Below are 23,340 nucleotides of genomic sequence, written 5' to 3'. Positions count from 1 at the left end.
CGACCACAAATCACTCTGCACTCAATTCTTTTCTGTTCCCTTTCAGCGCTGGCAGTGGACTTTGGCTCTATCTAACACTCAGAGTCCTACCCTGTACAATGTGCGAGGTTTAATACCACAGACAATCTCCGTGTATTCTTTGTTCCTGGGGGCCCTCATACAATGAGACGGGGTGGACACTGACTATGGGGTGAGGGCTTGAGGTGCTGGACTAGAACTGCAAACAACTGTTAGAATACTGGAGAAGTAGCCTTGGCTTCTGCTTGGGAAATCCAGGAACAGAATCACTGATAAAGATTGACGCCTTACATGAAGGGCGAAGGATTTCAGTAAGCAGGGAGGGGTCTTATTTAGATTGGCTTACAGCAAATAGCTCATTTAAAAAAACCACTAACTGAAACCTTTTTAAACAAGGGACTAGGGGTATAGTTCAGCGTAGAGAGCTTGTCTAGCACGATCATCTTACCTACAAGGGATATTTTCTCCCAGTATGTGCCTGAAGCTGCCCTAATAGCAAACCTACATATACTGTATTTCCCTATATGCACTGCGATGTGCCCCAAATACCAGGTCTTTCCACACTTTGTGCTCTGGATCCCTCTCTGCAACACCGCTCTTAGGCTGTGGGGCCACTAGTAAGGGAAGTAAAGGCTACATAAACACAGGCCACTGCCGTACCTAAGTATTTAATCTGATAACTAAATGCTAACTAAGTGATGAATGGAAGGTTAAACCGCGCGTAGTCACTAGACAAAGGCAGAATTTAAGGCCGACATGGGACAGCATGTCATTGTGCTAATCATAATAGTGCACAATCAGAAAACTGCGGACTGAGGGTGTAGCTCGGTGGTAGAATTCTTGCTGACCACGTGTAAGGTCCTGGGTTTGTTCCTTTGTAACAAAAACCAAGAATGTGTAAACAACTCCCACACTCAAAATCTTTAATTTTTTATTTTTAAATTTAATTTTATTTTTGAGACAGAGTTTCTATGTATAGCTTTGGAGCCTGTCCTGGAACTCACTCTGTAGCCCAGGCTGGCCTTGAACTCACAGAGAGTCACCTGCCTCCTGAGTGCTGAGATTAAAGTTGCGAAACACCACCACCCGGCTTTTGTTTTGTTTTTGAGACAGTTTCACTATGTCGCTGAGGATGGTCTTGAACTTGCAGCAATTCTTCTGCTTCCATCTCCTCTGTGCTGGGACTCCAGGCATATGCCATCAAGCTTGGCTTTTTATTTTTATTATTTTGCTTTTTGAGACATGAACTCATCTTACCCAGGCTAACCTCAAACCTGCTATGTAGCAGAGAATGGCCTTGAACTTCTGACCCTCCTGTGTCTGTTTCTCAAGTGCCAAGGTTACAGGAATACACCACCCTGCTCAGCTTATTTTATATTTCTGGACCACAATTAACACCAGGTACCACAACCGCAGAAAGTGAAATTACGGATAGATGTCCGTGCGTGCTCTTTGTGGACAAGTAAAAAACAAAGCAATGGTAATAAGAATTAAAAAAAAATGGATGTGAATTAAATTCTGACTGAAAAAACCTGATAACAAAAGGATCACAGACTGACTACATGCTGCACTGAAAGAAACGTCAGGGCTGGAAGTTCTGAAAGCATTTGCCTTGCTTATCAACGGAAGGCGTCACGTGACCCAGCTGAGGGACATGCTAAGTTTTTGTTTCAAAACTGGTAGGCCAAAACAAAACCCCCAAGGTTTTAAACTTTTACATACAAATAGATGTGAATCTGCCACATACATAAAGCCAAATGGACCGCTGGGCTATGGATTATGATTCCAAGTGAAAATGGCTATTCCTAGACCCCAAGGAACGTGAATGAGAACAGAAATTAGTCAGTACCACTTCTTTGCTGAAGTGCAAACAGGTTATCTTAGTCCTCGCATGTCAGGACTTACCAGTGATACTCAAAACTGCAACATGAAAAGTCGTATTTACAGGAGCCGGGTGCCAGGGACACCGAGGCAGAGACAGGCAGATCTCGGAGTTCAAGGCCAGCCTGGTTCACAGAGTGAGTTCCAGGACAGCCAGGGCTGTTACCCAGAAAAACTCTGTCTTGAAAAGCAAAGCAAAACAAAACAATATTCTTCTATAAATGCCACTATGTGTTTCAAAAGCCATAAGCATGGACGTCAGTTCTCTGGTTCTGAGGAGAAACCAGAGAAAGCATTTATTTAATTACAGTTTCTGTCTGTCATGTTCTGTGTTAGGCACTGGGAATCAAGGAACAGGACTTGGTAAAGCCTACAACAAGTAGAAAAATAGGGATTAGCAATGAAACAAAAAAGCAAACTAGTGCAAGCTGCTTCAGACAATTATAGGGATATAATAACAAAATGATCCTGTATGCTCGCACATCTCTTTATTTCATTTGTTTCACAGAAAAATGAAAATCCAAACCAGAGTTCTTCTGTAGAAGTAAAAAGGTATTGGCTAACTTACCTCAAAAGTCATCTCAAGTAGGTTTTTTGGAATCTGCATTACTCCAGTGTCTCCTAGCTCTCCCGAAACACAGATCCACGGGTTTGATGTAATGATCGCATTGCTCAGCTTTTTAATTGGAATTATCACTGCTCTATAAGGAATCACTGAAAGAAAAACACAGAAGTGAATTTAGAAAAAGTCACAATTATCCAAAACTAGTTGCATTTAAGATATATTTTGCTTTTTTGTTTTGTTTTTATGTATATGAATGTTTTGCCTGCATGCATGTATGTCCACCACATCCGTGTCTAGTGACCTCAGAGGTAAAGGACAGAGTCGGATCCCCTGGAACTGGAATTATGGTACTAGAGTTGTGAATACCATGTGGGTGTTCAGCAAGAACAAGTGCTCTTAGCCACTGGGTCAGCTCCCTAGCCCCTGATATTTGGTGTATTACGATCAGGTTTTTTTAAAAATTTTTTTAAAGATGGGACTGATGGAGCATGTGATCAAACTGGACTCTCTGAACGTGGCTGACAAGGAGGGCTGACTGAGAAGCCAAGGACAATGGCACTGGGTTTTGATTCTACTGTATGTACTGGCTTTGCGGGAACCTAGTCTGTTTGGATGCTCACCTTCCTAGACCTAGGGGGGGGGGGGAAGGACCTTGGACTTCCCACAGGGCAGGGAACCCTGACTGCTCCTTGGACTGGAGAGGGAGGGGGAGGGGGGGTTGGAGAAGGGGAAGGGAAATGGGAGGAGGGAAGGAGGTGAAAATTTGTAAAATTATATAATTTAATAAAAAAAGAAAGAAAAAAGATTTTATTTATCACATATACAGTGTTCTGCCTGCATGTTTGCTTGAAGGCCAGAAGAGGGCACGAGATCTCATTATAGATGGTTGTGAGTCACCGTGTGGTTGCTGGGAATTGAACTCAGGACCTCTGGAAGAACAATCAGTGCTCTCAACCTCTGCGCCATCTCTCCAGCCCTTATGATACACTCAGGACAGGCAGTGAGGTGGCTCAGTGATTAAAGGCATTTGCCGCCAAGCCTGACAACCTGAGTTCAGTCCTGGAATGCACATGGTGGAAGGAGAGCACCAACCCCACAGAACAGCAGGATTAGGTTACTGAGGTGAGTCCTATGCAGGAGGAGTCTGGGAGAGCCAGCTGCATCTTTTTAAAGACCTCCCCACTAGATGTCACCATCCTGTCACGGACCTTGGCTAAATGTAAAAGCACAGGAAAATTTGGAATTTAAAACAGAAACCATAGGAGAGGACTGCTGACTGTGGGGTCACCCACAGGTTCATACATAGCTTTCTCACACAGCCGAGGACCTGTGTGGGGGGAACAGTCCCACCCAGTGTAAGCAGGGCCCTCCTGTATCAGTTTACAATCAAGGGGGGAAAGAAAAAAAAATCCCTTCAGGCTAATATGATCTGGGTAATCCCTCTTGGCCCGTATGAAGCTGCCCGTTAAAGTGAAACAGGGTGCTCACCTCCTGGTGGACAAACCAGCCCAGCTCAGCAGCCCTCCAAGGTTTCCGCTTTAAGAATTTACCTGCTTGGGTTTCGGGCCCTGACTTACCTCGGTGGCAGACTGTAACCTCTAACTGGAATAAGCTCTCTTCCCCTAGTCTGCTTTTGGTCATGGCATTTGTCACAGCAGCAGAGAGGGCTGGGACAAGATTATCTCTTTACACGTCCCAATGCCGCAGACGGAAGTTTCTCAGAAAAGGAGAAACCCACACGTAAGAATATCTTAAGAGGTTATCACATCTTATAGCGTACGTGATGTGCCTTTGTGAATGCTGGTACATGTGTGTTATAGCTCATGTGTATGTATAGGTTACAGGACAATTCTCAGAATTGGTTACTTTCCATCTTTCTATGGGCTCCAGGGATTGAATTCAGGTCACTAGATTGTATGGTAAGTGCCTTTTTCTGCTAAGATATCTTGATAGTCCTTTTTTTTTGTTTTTTTGCTTTGGGACTTGGTTTATATATCCCATTCTGGCCTTGAAAACAGCTGAGGATGACCATGTTTTTAGTTGTTTTAAGTGACCTCTATTTTTCTTTTGAAATCTTTAAAAAAACATTTATGTGCTGGGTGGTGGTGGTGCATGCCTTTAATTCCAGCACTCGGGAAGCAGAAGCTGGCAGATCTCTGTGAGTTTGAGGCCAAACTGATCTACAGAGCGAGTTCCAGGACAGGTTTCAAATTTACAAAGAGAAACCTTGTGTGAAAAAAACTAACAAAACAAAACAATCCCCCTCAACACCCCCAACCCCTGTGTATGAGAGAGAGACACAGAGAGAGTGTGTGTGTGCGTGTGTGTGTGTGAGAGAGAGACACAGAGGGAGTGTGTGCGTGTGTGAGAGAGACACACAGAGTGTGTGTGTGTGTATATGAGAGACAGACAGAGGGAGTGTGTGCGTGTGTGTGTGTGTGAGAGAGACACACAGAGAGAGTGTGTGCGTGTGTGTGTGTGTGAGAGACAGACAGAGGGAATGTGTGCGTGCGTGTGTGAGAGACAGACAGAGGGAGTGTGTGCGTGTGCACATGTGTGTACGCCTGTACGTGTCACCTTGGTGCACGTGTGGAGCTCAGAGGACAACCTTCTACCATGGGAACTAAACTCCAGTTGTCAGGCTTTGGGGCAAGCACCCTTACCCACTGAGCTATCTTGCTAGATCTCCCTTTTTGTGAGATAAAACTTTCCTGTGTAGGCTAGATCAGCCTTGAATTTTTGATCTTGCCTCAGCAGGGATTACAGGAGCTACATGCCCAGTCTTTAGACAGGGTAGGCAAGTACACTACAGCTGAGCTAGAGTCTTACCTTTAACAACTTAGATTCTTACAGGTGTACTAACTGAATGAACTGGAAATTATTAGGTTATTACTTATTAGACACTCCCTTTTTATTTATATGCTTTTTCCAAAGACCAGAAATCAGAGCCTTCATAATTCTAGCTAGTGAAGTTTACTGAGATTTTGGAGAGATTATGCTTTTTTTTCCCCTTAAGCCACAGTTCTATGGGACAATGGTCTTGTACCCTGTAAAGATTTGTCTCTTGTACTTGTTTAATAAAATGCTGTTTGACCAGGAGCCAGTCAGGAAGTATAGGCAGGGCGACCAGAATAGGAGAATTCTGGGAAGAGGAAAGAGTCAGTCTACAGTCATCACCCAGACTGAAAGGAAGCAAGATGAGAATGCCTCACCAATAAAAGGTACCAAGCCACATGGAAAACACAGGCAAGAATTATGGGCTAATTTAAGATGTAAGAATTAGTAAGAAGCCTGAGCTACTAGGCCAATCAGTTTATAATTAATGTAGACTCTGTGTGTTTATTTGGGACTGAACAGCTGAGGGACTGGGTGGGACAGAACCTCTGTCAACACCACAGACCGCAGCTTTATGCACTTCTCTTTGTCCTAGGGAACATTTTCTATCACAGATTGGGTTTTGTGGAAAGCAGATGCTGAGCCAGAAATGAGCTCACATGGAGCGTGCTCCTAGGATCAGCCTGTGAAGAGGAAATCGAGACTGAAGTGAAAATGTTGAGTTTTGCTTCACGAAGTCTCAACAAAGCCTTCCACCGGTACAGTGAGCTGTGAGCAGGTCCTTTGATTAGGATGCAGGCTGGACCTGGCAGGAAGTTAAGAGCCCAGTGTAGTTGTCCCCCCGCCCCTCCCTGGCTCCCCCAGACAGGGTTCCTTTGTGTAGCCCTGGCTGTCCTAGAACTCGCTCTGTAGACCAGGCTGGCCTCAAATTCAGAGATCTGCCTGCCTCTGCCTCCTTAGTGCTGGGATTAAAGTTGTGCGCCACCACTGCCTGGCTAGGGTAGGTTGTTTTTTTCTTTTTAAGTGAGGCATTTGCATAGGCTGGCAGTCGAGGGCTAGGGAGTCTCCTACATTCCTAAATGGAAAGTGAGGGGTTATCAGTGTTCTCCACGTACTACAACAGGTCTCACTTTGAAAATATGAATACTTTAATTTCCCCTCCTTCCTTCCTCCTTCCTTCCTTCCTTCCTTCCTTCCTTCCTTCCTTCCTTCCTCCTTCCTTCCTCCCTCCTTCCTTCCTTCCTTCCTTCCTTCTTTCTGTTTTGTTTTCAAGATAGGGTTTCTCTGTAGCTTTGGAGCCAGCCCTGGAACTAGCTCTTGTAGACCAGGCTGGCCTCGAACTCACAGAGATCAGCTTGCCTCTGCATCCAGAGTGCTGGGATTAAAGGCGTGCGCCACCACCACCACCGCCTGGCAAATACTTTTATTTCAAGAGTGACTTGAGAATTTCCCTACCCCTAAGTCAGGGTTTTTTTGTTTTCTGAGAAAGGGTTGATATATCACTGGTTTTGAACTGGCAATTTTCTTGTTTCACCTTCTGAGTGTAGGGACTACAAGTATTTATCACATGCCTGCTCACCCGGAAACGGATCACGTAAAAGTCACTTCTCCATACTCACTGATCGTGGTGAACACACTGGTGAAGCAGAAATAGTCCACAGCATTGAGGGAAAGCAGGTGGTAGAGGAACTGCTCTCTTTCCTCCTCACAGCGTAGAAAAGCGTACCGCTTATAAAGCTTCCTGAGAAGGTAAACACAGGCACAAAATAGTGGTTATAATTTTCATTCTTAAAATCAAAATGTAAAGTTAACACCTTCTGAGCCAGGGAGCGGGTTCTCTACCATCTGCCAACTCCCACACCCTCATTAAATCCCTGAGACTCACACGGGGAAGGAGAGACACAACATCCAGTAACATCCACAGGTTGTGCTCCCATTTCCACACATGCACTTGCGCTAAATAAAAAACTAAAGATCAATCAAACAAAAAGTCCCCTCAAGCCCCAGGCTGGAGAGATAGTGTAGTGGTTAAGAGCACTGTCTGCTCTCCCAGAAGACACAGATTTGATTCCTAGCACAAACATGGCATTTCATATCTGTAAGTCCAGTCCCAGGGGACTGGGCATTCTCTTATGACCTCCTGTGCACTGTACAATGTGGGGCACACACACACACACACACACACACAAACAACCAAACGCTCACTTTACCACGTGGGCACTGGGAATTGAACCCAGGTGTGCTCTTTTTTTTTTTTTAAAATATTTATTTATTTATTATATATACAATATTCTTTCTGTGTGTATGCCTGCAGGTCAGAAGAGGGCACCAGACCTCATTACAGATGGTTGTGAGCCACCATGTGGTTGCTGGGAATTGAACTCAGGACCTTTGGAAGAGCAGGCAATGCTCTTAACCACTGAGCCATCTCTCCAGCCCCCCCCCAGGTGTGCTCTTACGTGCCACGCCATCCCTTCAGCCTCCTCTACCTTATTTATTTATATATTTATCTCTGAAGCGTTTCTCCTTGGACCAGGAGTTTACTGATTCACCTAGCATGGCCGATCGATGAGCTTCAGGGATCCACCTGTCTGTGCACCACCCCTTCCACTCCCGAGACACAACACCAAGCTGAGATTGCAAGCTTGTGCTGCCACATCTGTGAGGGTGCCAGGGACCTGAACATGGGTCCTTATGCTTACCTAGCAGGGCCTTTGACTGAATCATTTCCTCAGGCTCCATTTTTGTTTTATTTAATTATGCAACCCAGGTTGCCTCAAACTTGCTATATTGCTAAGGATTACCTTGAACTTCTGGTCCTCCTGTCTACAACTGGGATTAGAGGTATGTACCATCATATCCCATTTAATCAGTGCTAGGGACCAAACATAAGACTTCATGTATGCTAGGCAAGCATTCTACCAAGTGAGGCTTAATCCCTTATACTATGTTTTTTGTTTGTTTGTTTTGTTTTTTTAATCAACCTACTCTTTGGACATTAAGATTTATTCTAAGCTTGGACTGGTAGCACTCATGAGGCTGAGATAGGCAGATTTCTGAGTTTGAGGTCTACCTGATCGAAGTAAGTTCCAGGACAGCCAAGGCTATGTTGTAAGACCCTATCTCAAACAAAACAAAATAACTCATTCTACAACGCTCCAGGGAGATAGATGTGAATGTAAGAGTACAAACAGTCCTGGTTACCGTGTATGGGTCCAATAGAAAAGCCACGGCAAGGTTTGAATCAGGTTTTCTGCAAATCTTTGCTCAAGAACTCTAGCTTCTTAGCGTTCAAGTAAGTCCTAATGTTCTTATCATTTGAATGGATTTCTGGCCGGGCATGGTGGCTCATACCTTTAATCCCAGCACTCAGGAGCCAGAAGAGGGCACCATATCTCATTACAGATGGTTGCTGGGTATTGAATTTAGGGCCTCTAGAAGTGCCCTTAACCACTGAACCATCTCTTCAACCCAGTATTTTCTTTCTTCTCTTCTCTCCTCCCTCCCTCCCTCTCTAAGATTTATTAAGTATACAGTATTCTGCCTGCACGTATGCCTGCATATCAGAAGAAGGCATCAGACCCCATTAGAGATGGTTGTGAGCCACCACGTGGTGCTGGGAATTGAACTCAGCCAGTGCTCTTAGCCTCTGAGCTATGTGGCAGCCCCACAAAGGTATTTTCTGAAGCACACCTGTTACACAAGAATGTGTTTGGGCTGGAGAGATGGCTCAGAGGTTAAGAGCATTGCCTACTCTTTCAAAGGTCCTGAGTTCAATTCCCAGCAACCACATGGTGGCTCACAACCATCTGTAATGGGGTCTGGTGTCCTCTTCCGGCCTGCGGGCATACACACAGACAGAATATTGTATACATAATAAATAAATAATAAATAAATAAAATATTAAAAAAATAAAAAAACCAAAAAAACCTCAAAAGAATGTATGTGTTCATGAATCAGGATTCATGATGAAGGAGCCAGTTTCTTAGCTTACTTAATTTCCTTTGTAAGCACATATCACAGAAACAAATGTCTTGAAAGGCAATGTCTTACTTGGTCAGTAGCTGGTTGGAGAGCAACTGCTTGAGATGTTGTGACAGAAGTTTCTTCTCTAGAGACAATCTCATCCATGCCCGGGCTCGGCCAACGTCTGTCTTGATCTCACTCATGCTTTGAATATGCCTAAAAATCAGTACCAACAAATAAGACTTTTTTTTTTGCATTTAAATACATCTTGTTTTTAGACAACATATATGAAATGCCTTATTCTTAAAACAATGCATCTGATTCAAATAAATCACAGTCAAAACAAAAGTTCTGTGTAGCCCTGGCTGTCCTGGAACGCACTCTGTAGACCAGGCTGGCCTGTGAACTCACAGAGATCCATCTGCCTCTGCCTCCCGAGAGCTGGAACTAAAGGTGTGTGCCGCCATCGCCTCCCAGCTTAGTCCCCTTTGTTCTAAATCCTGGTGTTGCTTGGATGACATGCAGTAGCCAGTCATGGTGAAGGGGACAGATCAAAAGTAACTGATCAATTTGTTAGTATTTTTCCATTTCTAGATTATCCTGAGGAAAGTCATCTATAGGATCACACCGTCCCTACAGAAGTCCAGGAGCAACGCTGCCATTCAGATCCGTGCTTTCACAGATAAACCACTGGCAACTACTGAAATTAGCAAGGATGTGCTTCACTTGCTCTTCAGCCCTAGTCATAAAAGCCTAGAAAAACAACAACAACATAAAAAGCCTAGAAGAGATTTTTAAGGATAACTTTAAGATAGGAAAGAACTAAAAAATATTAACACTACTGGGCCCAGAAAAATTCTTTTATATTTAGATGAAGAAATAGGTAATATACATCTTTGTTGTTGCTGTTTAATTTTTGAGAAAGTCTCACTATGTAGCCCCATCTGGCCTGGAACTCATCATGTAGACCAGGCTGGCCTCTCACTCTGCGTCCTAAGTGCTGGAATTAAAGACACAAAGCACCAGCACTGTAACACACTTCTGAGGTGCTCAAGGCCTCAGAGATTTCACCAGAATCTCACATCTAGTTGTCCACCAAACTGACATTGTACCTGGCATGGTGGTGCATACCTGCAATCCCAGCATTCAAGAGGCAGAGGCAAGCAGGCTACTCAAGAAAATAAAAACAAAACAATAAAGTGTGCGTTTGGAGGTGGACTGTATATATTTACACATGAGTGCAGGTGTCCAAAGAGACCACAGACAGTGTTGGATGACCTGGAGTGGAGTCACAGGTATTATAAGCGGTTTGGCCAGGTGCTGCGAACCAAACTCAGGTCTGCCACAAGAACACTACAGGTTAGGGCTAGAGTACTGATACCACAGAGGACCCAGGTTCAGTTCCCAGCAGAGAAAAGGAAGACCAGAAAAAGAAAACAAAGTAGATATAAAAACCAACTCGAGTGAAAAGTCTTTGCTCGTGTGACTCACCACAACACACACACACACTCTGGATTATGCTTATTGTTAAGTAAATGTAAACGTTAGTAAGAAGCCTGAGCTATCAGCTGAGCATTTATAAGTAATATAAGCTTCTGTTGGTAATTTGGGAAACAGCTGTTGGATTCTTGGAACTGGCGGGAGGTAGAGAAACGTCCATTTACACACACACACACACACACACACACACACACACACACGAGGTGCTTCTAATCCTTGTGCTTGGGAGGGGCTTCCTAGCTAGCCCACCCAGCCCAACTGTCAAACAGAGATGCCCTGCTTCTGCTTCCAAGTGTTGAGTTCAAAGACACATGCTACCACAACAGTCTTTTTTTCCTTTATTTTCTTTATTCTCCCAAGATTTATTTTTATGTGTATTGTTGTTTTGACTGTATGTATGTCTGTGTGAGGGTACCATATCCCCTAGAACTGGAGTTATAGACAGTTGTGAGCTGTCATGTGGGTGCTGGGAATTGAACCCAGGTTCAAATCTAGAAGACTAACTAATGCTTTTAACCACTGAGCCATCTCCCTAGCACCAGAACAAAAAGCCTTAAGTATCACGGTTATTTTATATTTTATGTACACACATTTTAAAAGCTCATATCTTAAATGTTGACTAAATATTGTGCTGAAAATGTTTATAAGAAAAAATCCTAACCATTTTCGTTCTTTTTTTTTTGGTTTTATTTTGCTTTTTTGAGACAGTTGTAACAGCCCTGGTTGTCCTGGAATTTGCTTTGTAGACCAGACTGCCCTTGAACTCAGAGAGACCCACCAGCCTCTGACTCCTAGGTGTTGGGATTAAAGGCATGTGCCAAATACTCCCTGGCAAGAAATGCTAATTTTAATATTTGTATTTCTAAAGCTATATTTTGTTGGGTGATGGTGATGCACAACTTTAGACCCAACACTTGGAGGCAGAGACATGTGGGTCCCTGAGTTTGAGATCAGTCTGACGTACAGAGTGAGTTTTATGATAGTTAGGGTTACACAGAGAAACTGTCTCAAAAAACAAACAAACAAAGATAAAAAGAAAAAGTATCTTTCAGAGATCAATTTTTATGCCAAGCCACCTACTGTTATTTTTTGGCCTATATCTATAGGTAACATGCACTTAAAGAGATTCTTCAAAGAGAAGTTACAGTTCAGAGCTGTTTTAGAACACTCTTCCCCAACTGCATCTCCCCTTTTATTCAATGTCAGAAGAAAACAACAAACAGTACAATAGTAAAACAATTAAAACTGAGGCTGGAGAGATGGCAGTGTAGCTAAAGGTGCTTGTTGCTCTTCAGCCAGGTTTGTTCTCAGTGCCCACACACAACATCCCTGACGCTGGCTTTAGGAGATCTAGTGCCCTCCTCTGAACTCCATGGGCACCAGGCATGCATATGGTTTACATACATGTAAATGCAGGTCAAACACTAATACTCATAGAATAAAAATAAATAAAAAACCACATCTATAATTAGGAAAATACTTGCTTCAGAATATGTAAACAAAAGGTATGGTTAAAATCACGTGAACAATTCAGGTGAAAGCTAGGCTTCACAGTTATCGCCGTCATTACCATGTGCAACAAATACCTCATGTCTTGAATTAGAGAGACCCTGAGTGTTGGTAACATAACTCCTGAGTCAGATTTTCTTCTTTCTGGTCCAAGGGCAACTACGTAGAAAAATATTAGCAAAGTATTAGGAAAATAACAGTGAGCATTTATACTTTAACTTTTAATCTTTTTGAAGACAAGTCTTTCTCTGTTACCCTGGCTGGTCTTGAACTCAGAGAGATCCACATGCCTTTGCCTCCCAAGTGTTGGGACTGAAAGGATGTACCACCATGCCTGACCTATTGATACATTTTAAAAATAATTTTTAAAAAATGTATGAGATTGCTGGGCAGTGGTGGTGCACATCTTTAATCCCAGCACGTGGGAGACAGAGACAGGAGAGTCTCTGTAGAGTTTGAGGCCAGCCTGGTCTACAGAGTGAGTTCCAGGACAGCTAATGCTACAGACAGAGAAATCCTGTCTCAAAAAAACCAAAATCAAACAAATTCTGAGATTATAATCTAAATGTATCGTTCCCCTCTTCCCTTTAACCTCCCAATGCACCCTCTGTTCTCCACGCCTCCCCTCTTTCAAGTTCACAGCCTATTGTCATTGGATACATGCATGTATATATACTTCTAAATACATAGATACAACCTGCTCAGTCTGTACGCTACTTGTATGCATGCATGCATGTATGTATTTTTTAGGGATGACCATTTAGTGTCAATACTTCTATTAAAACAGCAAACAGGTGTGTTCTTCATAAACAAGCTGTAGCTATATCTGGAAATCTAAAACAGATATTTTATGAAGTACATCTGGTAAATAATGTAATAGGTGCAGGTTCTGGCTGTGAGGTCAGCCACTTAGTTATTCATTCTCAGAGTGCTGGATAATTACTCAAAAACAATGTTGAGAAGTTATTAAGTTATGTGAGCCTTCATCTCTGGACTTATGAATTGGAAATATATTTCTGGCTTCTTGCTTTTATGAGACACTGTCTCATGCACCCAAGGCTGTCCTCTGATCCTGAATGTTAGGGTTACATGTATGTGATATGACTCTGGGGACTGAACCTAGGACATCCTCAGTCCAGAAAACATTTAATATTAAGCACGGGAAGATCCTTTTTTTCTTTTCTTTTTTCTTTTTAGATAAGTGTTTCTCTGTATAACAGTCCTGACTATCTTGGAACTTGCTTTGCCTGCCTCTGCCTCCCAAGTGTTAGGTTCAAAAGTGTGTGCCACCATGCCCAGCTTTTAAAAATTTATTTATTTATTTAATACTACTGTTTTGGCTCTTTAGGCTGGTAAATTCCTCCTTCAAAGTTTAGAAGTCTAACTACCATAGCATGCAAAGTGAGTATTTAAACTGACTTCTGAAAGTATAAGGTAGATGAATTTTCTTTTCTTTCCTTCTTTTTAATTTTGAGACATGGTCTCACGCTGTACTTGGCTGTCTTGGAACTCACCATGTAGTCAGGCTGGCTCACCTCACACAGATCTATCTCCACTGGCCTCTCAAATGCTAAGATTAAAGGTGTGCGCCCATCATACTTGGTGATTCTCTTATAAATTAAATGGCACATTTATTTCACCTTATTAAAACTTTTAAAAATTAGATTGATATAAGTTAGAGTGTTTTGCCATCATGTATACTGGTGTACACGTACACACACACGTACACACACACGTACACACACACACACACACCATTTGCATGTTTGGCATGTGTTTAGTCCACAGAGGTCAGGAGAGGGTATCAAATCCCCAGGAACTAGAGATAAGGATGGTTGTGAACCATCATTTGGGTTCTGGAAATCAAACCCAGGTCCTCTAGAAAAGCAACAATGTTCTTAAGCATTGATCTCTCTCTCCAGTTCCACAGCCAACATTTATAAAGGAAGGAAAATGACGCTTACAGCAAGCATCGAGCACACAGCCACTGGCTATGAAGTGGAAACGGAAACTAAACTGAAGCACCGCATTTAGCAAACACACCGATGAAACTTAAAATGTGGACTTTGCTTTATATTACAGTTACTTTTCCCCTGATTTTAGCTCCACTGATGTTGAGAAGTCAGGATACAATGCTGGCACAGATGCCTGTCTCCTGCCCAGGCCACCAAGGAAGAGTCAATCAAACTTTTAGCGTATCAGACCTCTCTGGTTTTGGTGCGTGGTGGAAAGGCTCATATCTATAGATATAAATAATCACTGTGGGGCTGACAAGGAGGCTCCAGAGGTGGTCAGGGTCTCTCTACACAGCCCTGGCTAGCTTAGAACTCAGTCTGTAGACCAGGCTGTCCTTGACCTCACGGAGATCCACCTGCCTCTTCCTTCCAGGGGCTGGGAATTAAATGGGTGTGCCACAACATCTGGCTTGTACTTTAAAGACTAATCTCTTTGATACTCAGGGAAGTAAGGCACACTGAGGAAATTGTCTTAGACACTTTCAGGGAACATATGTTTATCTTTCTATTAAGACCATCCTAGCTTAAGTGTGTTATTAAAGTGCATTATTCTTTGGAGGTGGAAAGTCAAATAGCTCAGAGAATGACTCTTCATTCTGACGTTACAATACAGCCATACAAATAGTAGGGAACAGGGTGGAAAGGGTATAATGGTACAAACCAGCATTTGGAAGGTGAAGGCAGAAGGATCAGGAGTTCAAGGACATCTTTAGCAACAAGAAGTTCTGTCTCAAACAAAACTGAACAAAATAGCAATCTCAAAACAAAATGCTGAGAAGTGGGAGAAGATTATGAAGCAGAAGAAAAGAGTTGAAACTATAATCAGCAAGTTGGCCAGAGGGAAACAACGGAGGAGCCAGAAAGCATCTGTGAGACCCTCACCTCAGAGCATCTGTGAGACCCCCACCTCAGAGCATCTGTGAGACCCTCACCTCAGAGCATCTGTGAGACCCCCACCTCAAAGAGAGTAAACAAACTAAGCAAAAGAATCTGACTTAAATAGCTTGGGGATAAATATGTAATTTTCCTGAAAGTTTATTTATGAACACAAGGTCCAGGATTTGATCCTGACATTATAAGACACAGAAGGGACAGTGGAGCAGAGCAGTAGATGAAGGCACCTGCCACCACACCAAGCGACCAGAGTTAAATTCCCAGTTCCACAAAGTGGAAGAAGAGAACTGACTCCGGCAAGCTGTCCTCTGGCTGCCCACATACAAAATAATTAAGATTATTGCCAGGTGATAGTGGCAAATGCTTTTAGTCCTAGCACTTGAAAGGAAGAAGTTGGTGGATCTCTGAGTTCAAGGTTATCCTGGTCTACAGAGTGAGCTCCAGGACAGCCAAGGCTACAAAGATAAACCCTGTCTCACAAAAAAAAAAAAAAATATTAGCGATAATCACAAAACCTTTTTCATAATATTATCAGTAACAACAACAGTATATGCCATATCACACTCTAGTACTGGGAAAATAAACCTGTATAGGTCTTCACAATTAATTGTTTTCTTTTATATCAACATGATTACTTTGAGTAGCTATCATTTTCTCTGTCTTATAAGAAAGCAGAAGATAGAGAGATGCCATGTAGCTGCCGAAGGAGAAAGATGCCAGCTGCAAGCCAAAACCTTACCGGTAGGCTGTAGTCTTGTGGCAATACACAAATGAATAGAAATGGGTTAATTTATGATGTAAGAGTTAGCTAGAGATATACCTAAGCTATTGGCCAAACAATGTTGTAATTAATAAAGTTTCTATGTTATTATTCGGGTCTGGCTGGCTGGGAAACGAACAAGTGATCCCTGTCAACAAAATGGTGAGCCAACGTGAGGCAACTACATCTACATAAAACCTGAGGGCTTGGGAAGGAATTCTAGACACAAAAGAAAAGAGTTAAGCATGGCTTCTTGGTTGCAGCACTTTCTTGGGTGGGTTCTGTTCGCTGGTGATGAGCAGATGTGTGGATTCTTTAAGAGCTGGCTTCCTGGTTTGCTAGCATGAAAAGCTCTGGCAAATGGGTCAGGAAGCAGAGCACTCATATGGGGCTTGTGTGCACAGGGCTACAAGCTGCTCAAGGCAACACAGACCCACTGTGTCCCTGGAGCTGGGGTGGAGAGCATGGCTTGCAGAGTTGGTGGTGAATGTACCTCTGCCATGTTGGCTGGGCAGAGTAACAGACTGGGCCATGGAGTTGGTTCTAGCCATGTCCACTTAGCATTTAGGGAAAAAAACACTCCTGGTCAGAAAATGATTATTGATACACAATAAAGACAGATTAAGACAAAAACCTCTAAAAGGGTCACAGTGAGTTCAAAAAAAATGTGTGTAGGCTTGAGAAAGAGAAGAAAAAGAGCATAGACAGTTATAAAGAGAAATCCCTGCCGGGCGGTGGTGGCACAGCCTTTAATCCCAGCACTCGGGAGGCAGAGGCAAGTGGATCTCTGTGAGTTCGAGACCAGTCTCTACAAGAGCTAGCTAGCTCCAGTATAGGCTCCAAAGCTACAGAGAAACCCTGTCTCAAAAAACCAAAAAAAAATTATTTAAAGAGACAGAGTACAGTCAGTCATAGATTAAAGGAGTAAAGAAAAATAAACCATGTAAAGATAAAAAATACACAGAGTGTCTGGATTATGTATATTATTGTGTTTTCTTTGAATTTTTTGACTGTGAATGAGCTAAGTACAGAGAGATATTTCACTGTATGGGCTGCTAAGATAAACCAACATATATGTTTTAAATGTATCTTGACTTCAAACTTTTAGTCTAAGGATATGTTGCTTTGGAAAAGTGGTTCTGCTTTTGTTTCCACAGAAAATAAGAACCCGTGGATTCCTTCCAGGGTAAGTGGTTTGATCAAACAGGAACCCCTGAAGTGATGGCCTCGATGGTCCAACATCCACAACAGCTTCAGGACTGCTGGCTGAGATGGACCACACAGGATACTCCATGAAAGACCTGAGTAACAGCACCCTCAACCAGCAGGAAATAGTCTAAAAAACTATGCCCAAATTCCCAAAAATTGTTTAAAAATGATTGTTTTCATTTAAAGAGGGTTGACTGTCAGTGATTAATGATCACAGTCAATTTCTATAAAAAATAAGGGGGATATGATATAGAGATGAATACTTTGCATTGGTATGGGTCTGGTATGTTGATACAAATTTAAGGTTGATTTTGTTACACTGTGTATATGTATTTCTGCTTTTGTTTAGGGTATTGTGTTTGTGCAGCTCATTTAAAAGTATAATGTATAATTAAGAAATACAGGTTAATAGACAGTCATCTATAATAGTCAAGCTTGTAGTCATGCTAGATTTTTCTAGATGTACAGAGAGAAATATGTATTTCACATGGATAGGTATCTTCCAAACCTTTCAAAGACTAACAGAACATGACATTTAAATGTTTTAAGAACTTAGGACTTTCCATGACAATGAGACTCATCTGCTCTTGGCAGCACCAATTTCTTCAAGAGGATGATGGGCATCAGAGAGGCTCCTTATAGAGGTTGTTAGTCATTGGGCCAGAAACTGCTCCTTCCTGGACTGCTTGATGGTATGCTGTATAAATTGGACATGCAGGAGCCACAGAAAAATGACTGCTGAACTTGCCTAAAGGTGAGACAGTCCTTCAGGGTTCTTGCTTCATGAAAGAACCGCCAGACATTGTGCAGTACACAGAAGAAAGCATCTGATGGACTTTGCCATTACAATGCAAAACAGATCTTCAAATTTCCTGCTTCATGGGAAAGTCTGCCAGATACTACGGGCCTGTAGGCTGAAAATGGATGCTCCAAAGGTACAGAAGAGCTTTAGGTGACTGCCCAAGCAGAGAGATAGCTCTGTCAATTCTAGAGTTTTGGAAGTTGTTTACAATGCACTTCCTGTTAATTTAGGTAATATTATAGCCTTCTGGGGTCTTTGATGGAGTTGAAGAATAGTTATAATTATATTTTTCCTTAGTTATAATAAAAGATAAAACATATAAATATTGTAACTGTAATTCTTGCTTGATAGCTGTTTTGTTGTATGTAATTTACTATGTTAAAGTTAAAACCTTCCAAAAAAAAAAGTTAAAACCTTCCCTTTTATTTAGACAGAAAAGGGGAGATGATGTGGGATTTCCTTCTGCATGCTATGAATGTGTTTTATTACTATTGATTATTAAAGAAACAGTTTTAGCTAATGGCTTAGTAGAATAAAGCCAGGTGGGAAATCCAAACAGAATATAGAGAGAAAGTAGGTGGAGTCAGGGAGATGTCATGAAGCTGCTGAAGGAGAAAGATGTCAGCTAAAACCTTTCTAGTAGGCCACAGTCTTGTGGTGATACAGATTAATAGAAATGGGTTAATTTAAGGTAAGAGTTAGTTAGAAATACGTCTAAGATATTGGCCAAACAATACTGTAATTTAAAAAAAAGAGAAAAAGAAAGAAGACAGAAAAATCAAGTAAGTTTCTGTAGATTCATATCTCATAATATTGCTTCTTCTATTTTATCCTTACTGACAACATGGGTAAATTTCAGATAGAGACAAACTCATCTAAAATGATTCTTCTCATTGTCTCATACTGCCTGTTCTATCAAACCAATCTATCTCAAGCTAGGTGTGGTGGCCCATGCCTATAATCCCAGCACTTGGGAGGCGAAGACAGGAAGATCAAGAGTACAAGGTTAGCCTAGTATACACGAGACTTGAAGCAATCTATCTTATCCCAACACCTTCTTACCTGGTGAATCTGTAAGGTGCTCTTGTTTCTCTTCTCTGTCCTGGAAATGAATTAAATGTGACCACAAGGCAGACTTCCCCTGAAAACACAAGACACATCAAATGCTCACTTTAAAGAAACAATTAATCAAAAAATAATCTATCATCAGGACCAGTGATATTATATTGGCTACTGACAAGTCTGGCGACTCCGGATCATCAATTCTCAGCTATGTAAACTCCCCCACCTGCTATCCCCCCTCCGCTCCCCACTTTTGGTAATGTTGGAGACTGAAAATAGGAAACTGTTTTACAGGCAAACATTGTAATACCAAGCCATATTCTCAATCTTGTGTAAGATTCTGAGCATCTCATTTCATGTGTTGTACAAGTCTTCCTTTGCTTTGCTGGGAATCCTGGCAAGAGCCTGGCAGAGGGAAGTAGTTAAGAAGGCCGGGGCAGTGTTGAAGCACTCTGGACTTAGCTCATCAAAGTTGTATGTGATTAGGCCACAGTAAAAAACATGGACATAAAAGACTAGTTGTATTTGTGTATCTTGGTATGAAATATCTTTAGATTTATGGAGCAGCAATGAAGGATGAAAATTAGAGAGGAGAAAGACAAAGAGCCTTTTAGAAAAAGCAACCTGAAACAAAAGCAGAGAGACCATTTAAATTTCTCCACCTTGAATTACTAGATAACTTAAAATGATAAAGAACTATTAATTTTGGTTAGCATTTTCTTTTCTTTTTTTGCGGTGGGAGGGACGGACGGACAAGATATCTCTTACAGGGTCCATCTGCCTCTGTCACCCCAGACAAGGCCCCAGACCTTAATAAGCCCCTAGACCTTAGCACAACTGACTCCATGATAAAGTGGCATTTAGGCTGTAAAACTCAGCACGTAGACAAAGTCCATAGTCCTGGGAAAGTCTCTGAACACAATAACCTTGCTTTTTAGCTTTTGTAGTTCTGCTTCCGGTTAACTGTTCTTCTTAACTGAAGTGTGTCAACCCAGGACATGGTTTTTGTCTTAAAGGCTCACCCAGAAGGCGGCTCAGTGCTATAGCCAGCATCGTTGCCAGATGGCTAATAAAGATTCCTGTTGGCTTAAGCCCAGGTCTGAGCAGTCTTCTCTGGTGAATATCCCACAATAATGGGACTAATCACAATGCACCACCAGACCTGGCTTGGTTAGCACATTTTTAAAAATCTGTTCAAAAGTAGATACTTAACATAATGTACAAAGGGTATAATTTCTGCAACATATTTACAATTTTTAAAACATAATTCTTTATTGAGTCTTTGGGAATTTAACATCATGCACCAATCCCACTCACCTCCCAGTCCCTCAATATCCATCCCTCACCCTGTAGCATCCCTGCAAAGAACCCACACAAAAATGAACTAAAACAAAGCAGAAAAAAACCCCACAAAAAACCTCCACCTCACTCCTCCATCTTTCCAACACCTCTTCATTCATGCTAGTGGTATTAAGTGCTGTGGGGTGTCATGCAGTGTACCCCTTTGTCCACTCAGCCCCACCCACAGAAAGCTCATTGCAATGAGCACTGGTCTGGTTCAAGGCCTCTGGCCACAGTTGTCACTGGATCCTCATGGAAACTCCTCTCAGATATCCTGCTGTTGTTCCAAGTAACTGAGATTCTGTGACTATTGTTCCACAAGACCAGTCCCTTTATAAACTCCAGCAGTTATAGATGGGACAGAATGTGGGTCTGGATGGTAGCTAAGCTGGTAGTTGGGGGCACTGGAACCGCCCCCTCAGGCAAGGGCAGAGCCAGCCTTCCTAGGTCCATGCCATAGCGGCTCTCCTACATCTGTGGTGAAGGATAGGCCCTCTCTCCTGAGTGTGGGGGCCTGCTCTCTCAACACATGCGCAATTTTGTATCTTCCTGTTTATCACTAAAGATCCTCCAACCACCTCCTGATCATAGATTATGTGTCCCCCGTCCCCCCCGTCTCACTGTTGAGGCTTGGCTGGCCTGGAACTCACGTTGTACGCCAGCTTACCTCTACCTTTCTCTGCCTTCCACGTGGTGAGATTAAGGGTGTATGCCACCACATCTAGTCTGGATTGTTTTTTTTTTTTGTTTTTGTTTTTTCTGGAACTGAATGGCCTGTGATATGTATCTAGTTATCTTGTGAGATCTTTTTCTTGTCATACTTCTCATTCATGTATGGAAATGAGAGGACAACTTCCAGGAGGGTCTTTTGAGCACCTGCCACTTGGCAGCTCATCCTTGCCTCCTTTCCTTTTTCTTCTTTTGGGACAAGGTCTCTGTGTAACCCTGACTGGCCCGGGGCCAGCACTGTAGAGTTGCCTGCCTGCCTCTGCCTCCCCAGTGCTGGGATTACAGGTGTGCGCCACACTGAACAGTACCTGACATAAATAAGCCCTTGACTGCCCAAGCCGTTATCACCTCGAGTTATTTACCTGCTTGACCTGTAAGCCATGGCTCCATATCCGCTCCAGTAGGTCGCAGAGGCTGGCGATCAAGGTATTCTCTTCCAAGCCAGTGATGTTCGCTTCTCCATGGCCCAGCTCCACTGCTTCATGTCCCATCTTCTCTACCAACATGCGTTTTGTCTGAAAACATCATGGCTGGTCATAAATTATCACATCAGCGACACTCAAAACCAAGGAATCAATCACTAGCTCAGGAAATCTGGCTTCCTTTATTACAATTCTAGTTACATATTTTCAGTCACCATGGAGAAAATATCTTAATATGGTGGTCAGCTGGTTGGAGCAATACTTTCTATATTTTACTATTATGTCAGAGAAGTGTTAGGGCACCAATGAAGAAATAAAATGCTTGTAAGGCATTGTGATGTTGAAAAATACATGTAATTTAGATTGTTAACTTCTGTAATAATATAATTCTTCTAGATCATCTACAATCACCTTGAATCTAGAAAGTGCACTTTCTGACACCAGCACCTTGACCTATCACAACCATTTGACCTTTCCTGACTCTAGCACCTTGGCGAACTAAAGCTTTCTGCACTTGAGCCAAAACCACAACAGAAATGAGCAGCTCTATATTTTTTCTTTTCCTCCCATTTTCTGTTTTTGAGAACTTCCTAGTTTGTAAGAGAACTAGGATTTTCCTCTTCTCTCCTTTTTCTCTTTTCTTTGCTCACAAGATGTATCAGAAAATGAAAACCAGTTTCAGGCAAATTAATTCGCATCAACCCTAGCTAGCATTGCAAATGTAAAGTGAGAGAGCATACTGCTCCCCTAGGTGGCGCCTTCTCTAATGACCCATAAACACGGATGTTGAAGCAGGGCGGTGGTGGCGCACGCCTTTAATCCCAGCACTCGGGAGGCAGAGGCAGGCGGATCTCTGTGAGTTCGAGGCCAGCCTGGTCTACAAGAGCTAGTTCCAGGACAGGCTCCAAAAAAGCTGCAGAGAAACCCTGTCTCGAAAAACCAAAAAAAGAAAAAAGAAAAAAAAAAAAAAAAAAAAAAACGGATGTTGAAAACAGTGCTTTTACTGAATATGCTCACGTTACTTTAAAAAAAAAAACTGAGGTTTAGAGGTTTTTCATTTCTATAGATACTTCATATCTATAGATCTATAGGCAGTTCTGTGAGAATTACGTCTAATATTCACAGAGGCTGGCGATAACATGGTTATAACATAGTTAGGATCTTTTACCTTAAGCACATGTAGTAATGTATATGAGCACCAGCAAGGCTTTATACAGGTATATACGCCATTTTCATATAAGAGAGTAACATTCTTTATGTAACTTATGAGTGGTTTAACATCATGCTGAAGAAGAGGACAAGACCTAAGGGCTGGGGAGATGGTTTGTTGTTGTACAAGCCTGACCACCTGAGTTCAGATCCTGGGAACCCATGTCAAACTGGGTAATGTGACACACACCTCCAATCTCAATGCTGATATGGAAGATTGGGATGAAGATCATGGGTCTGCTATTTTCAAACAGCCATAGTCATAGCAACAAACAAGAAAGATGCTGCCTCAAAACGAGGTGGACGGTAAGAACTGACTCTGTTGTTCTCTGACTTCCACATGTGTGCCTAGGCGCTACACACACACACACACACACACACACACACACACACACACACACACACAAACGCGTGTATGCGCACACACCATATTCAATACAATAGTTAAAAAGATGGGCTGGAGAGATGGCTCAGAGGTTAAGAGCACTGTCTGCAATTACAGAGGTCCTGCGTTCAACTCCCAGCAACCACATGATGGCTCACAATCATCTGTGCTCTCTTCTGGCCTGCAGGTGTATATGCAGGCCGAACACGGTATACATATAAATAAAATTTAAAAAAAA

At 42.4% G+C, this 23,340-nt stretch overlaps 1 protein-coding gene and 1 long non-coding RNA gene across 8 annotated transcripts in view; both read right to left on the bottom strand.

Moving 5' to 3' along the window:
• The window catches only part of Dennd5b (DENN domain containing 5B), a 119,584-nt gene that overhangs the window by 12,116 nt on the left and 84,128 nt on the right, over positions 1–23,340 (bottom strand). For all 7 annotated transcript variants that reach the window (XM_042054492.1, XM_042054491.1, XM_042054487.1 and 4 more), the window contains 6 exons: positions 21,449–21,601; positions 19,017–19,095; positions 12,352–12,433; positions 9,353–9,481; positions 6,919–7,040; positions 2,468–2,613 (listed from right to left, as the gene is read on the bottom strand). In XM_042054492.1, coding sequence (XP_041910426.1) covers positions 2,468–2,613; positions 6,919–7,040; positions 9,353–9,481; positions 12,352–12,433; positions 19,017–19,095; positions 21,449–21,601 — 711 coding nt within the window. The remainder of the gene's footprint in view (positions 1–2,467; positions 2,614–6,918; positions 7,041–9,352; positions 9,482–12,351; positions 12,434–19,016; positions 19,096–21,448; positions 21,602–23,340) is intronic.
• On the bottom strand, positions 1,138–2,458 carry LOC119807075. The gene is made up of 2 exons (XR_005284299.1): positions 1,924–2,458; positions 1,138–1,823 (listed from the first exon to the last, which is right to left on the bottom strand). It is a non-coding gene; the product is annotated as an uncharacterized LOC119807075 (long non-coding RNA).

Source organism: Arvicola amphibius, chromosome 2, assembly GCF_903992535.2.
Source record: "Arvicola amphibius chromosome 2, mArvAmp1.2, whole genome shotgun sequence".
Taxonomy (NCBI): Eukaryota; Metazoa; Chordata; class Mammalia; order Rodentia; family Cricetidae; genus Arvicola; species Arvicola amphibius.
Note: the sequence above shows the minus strand (reverse complement) of the source record. Positions and strands in the feature narration are given on the sequence as shown.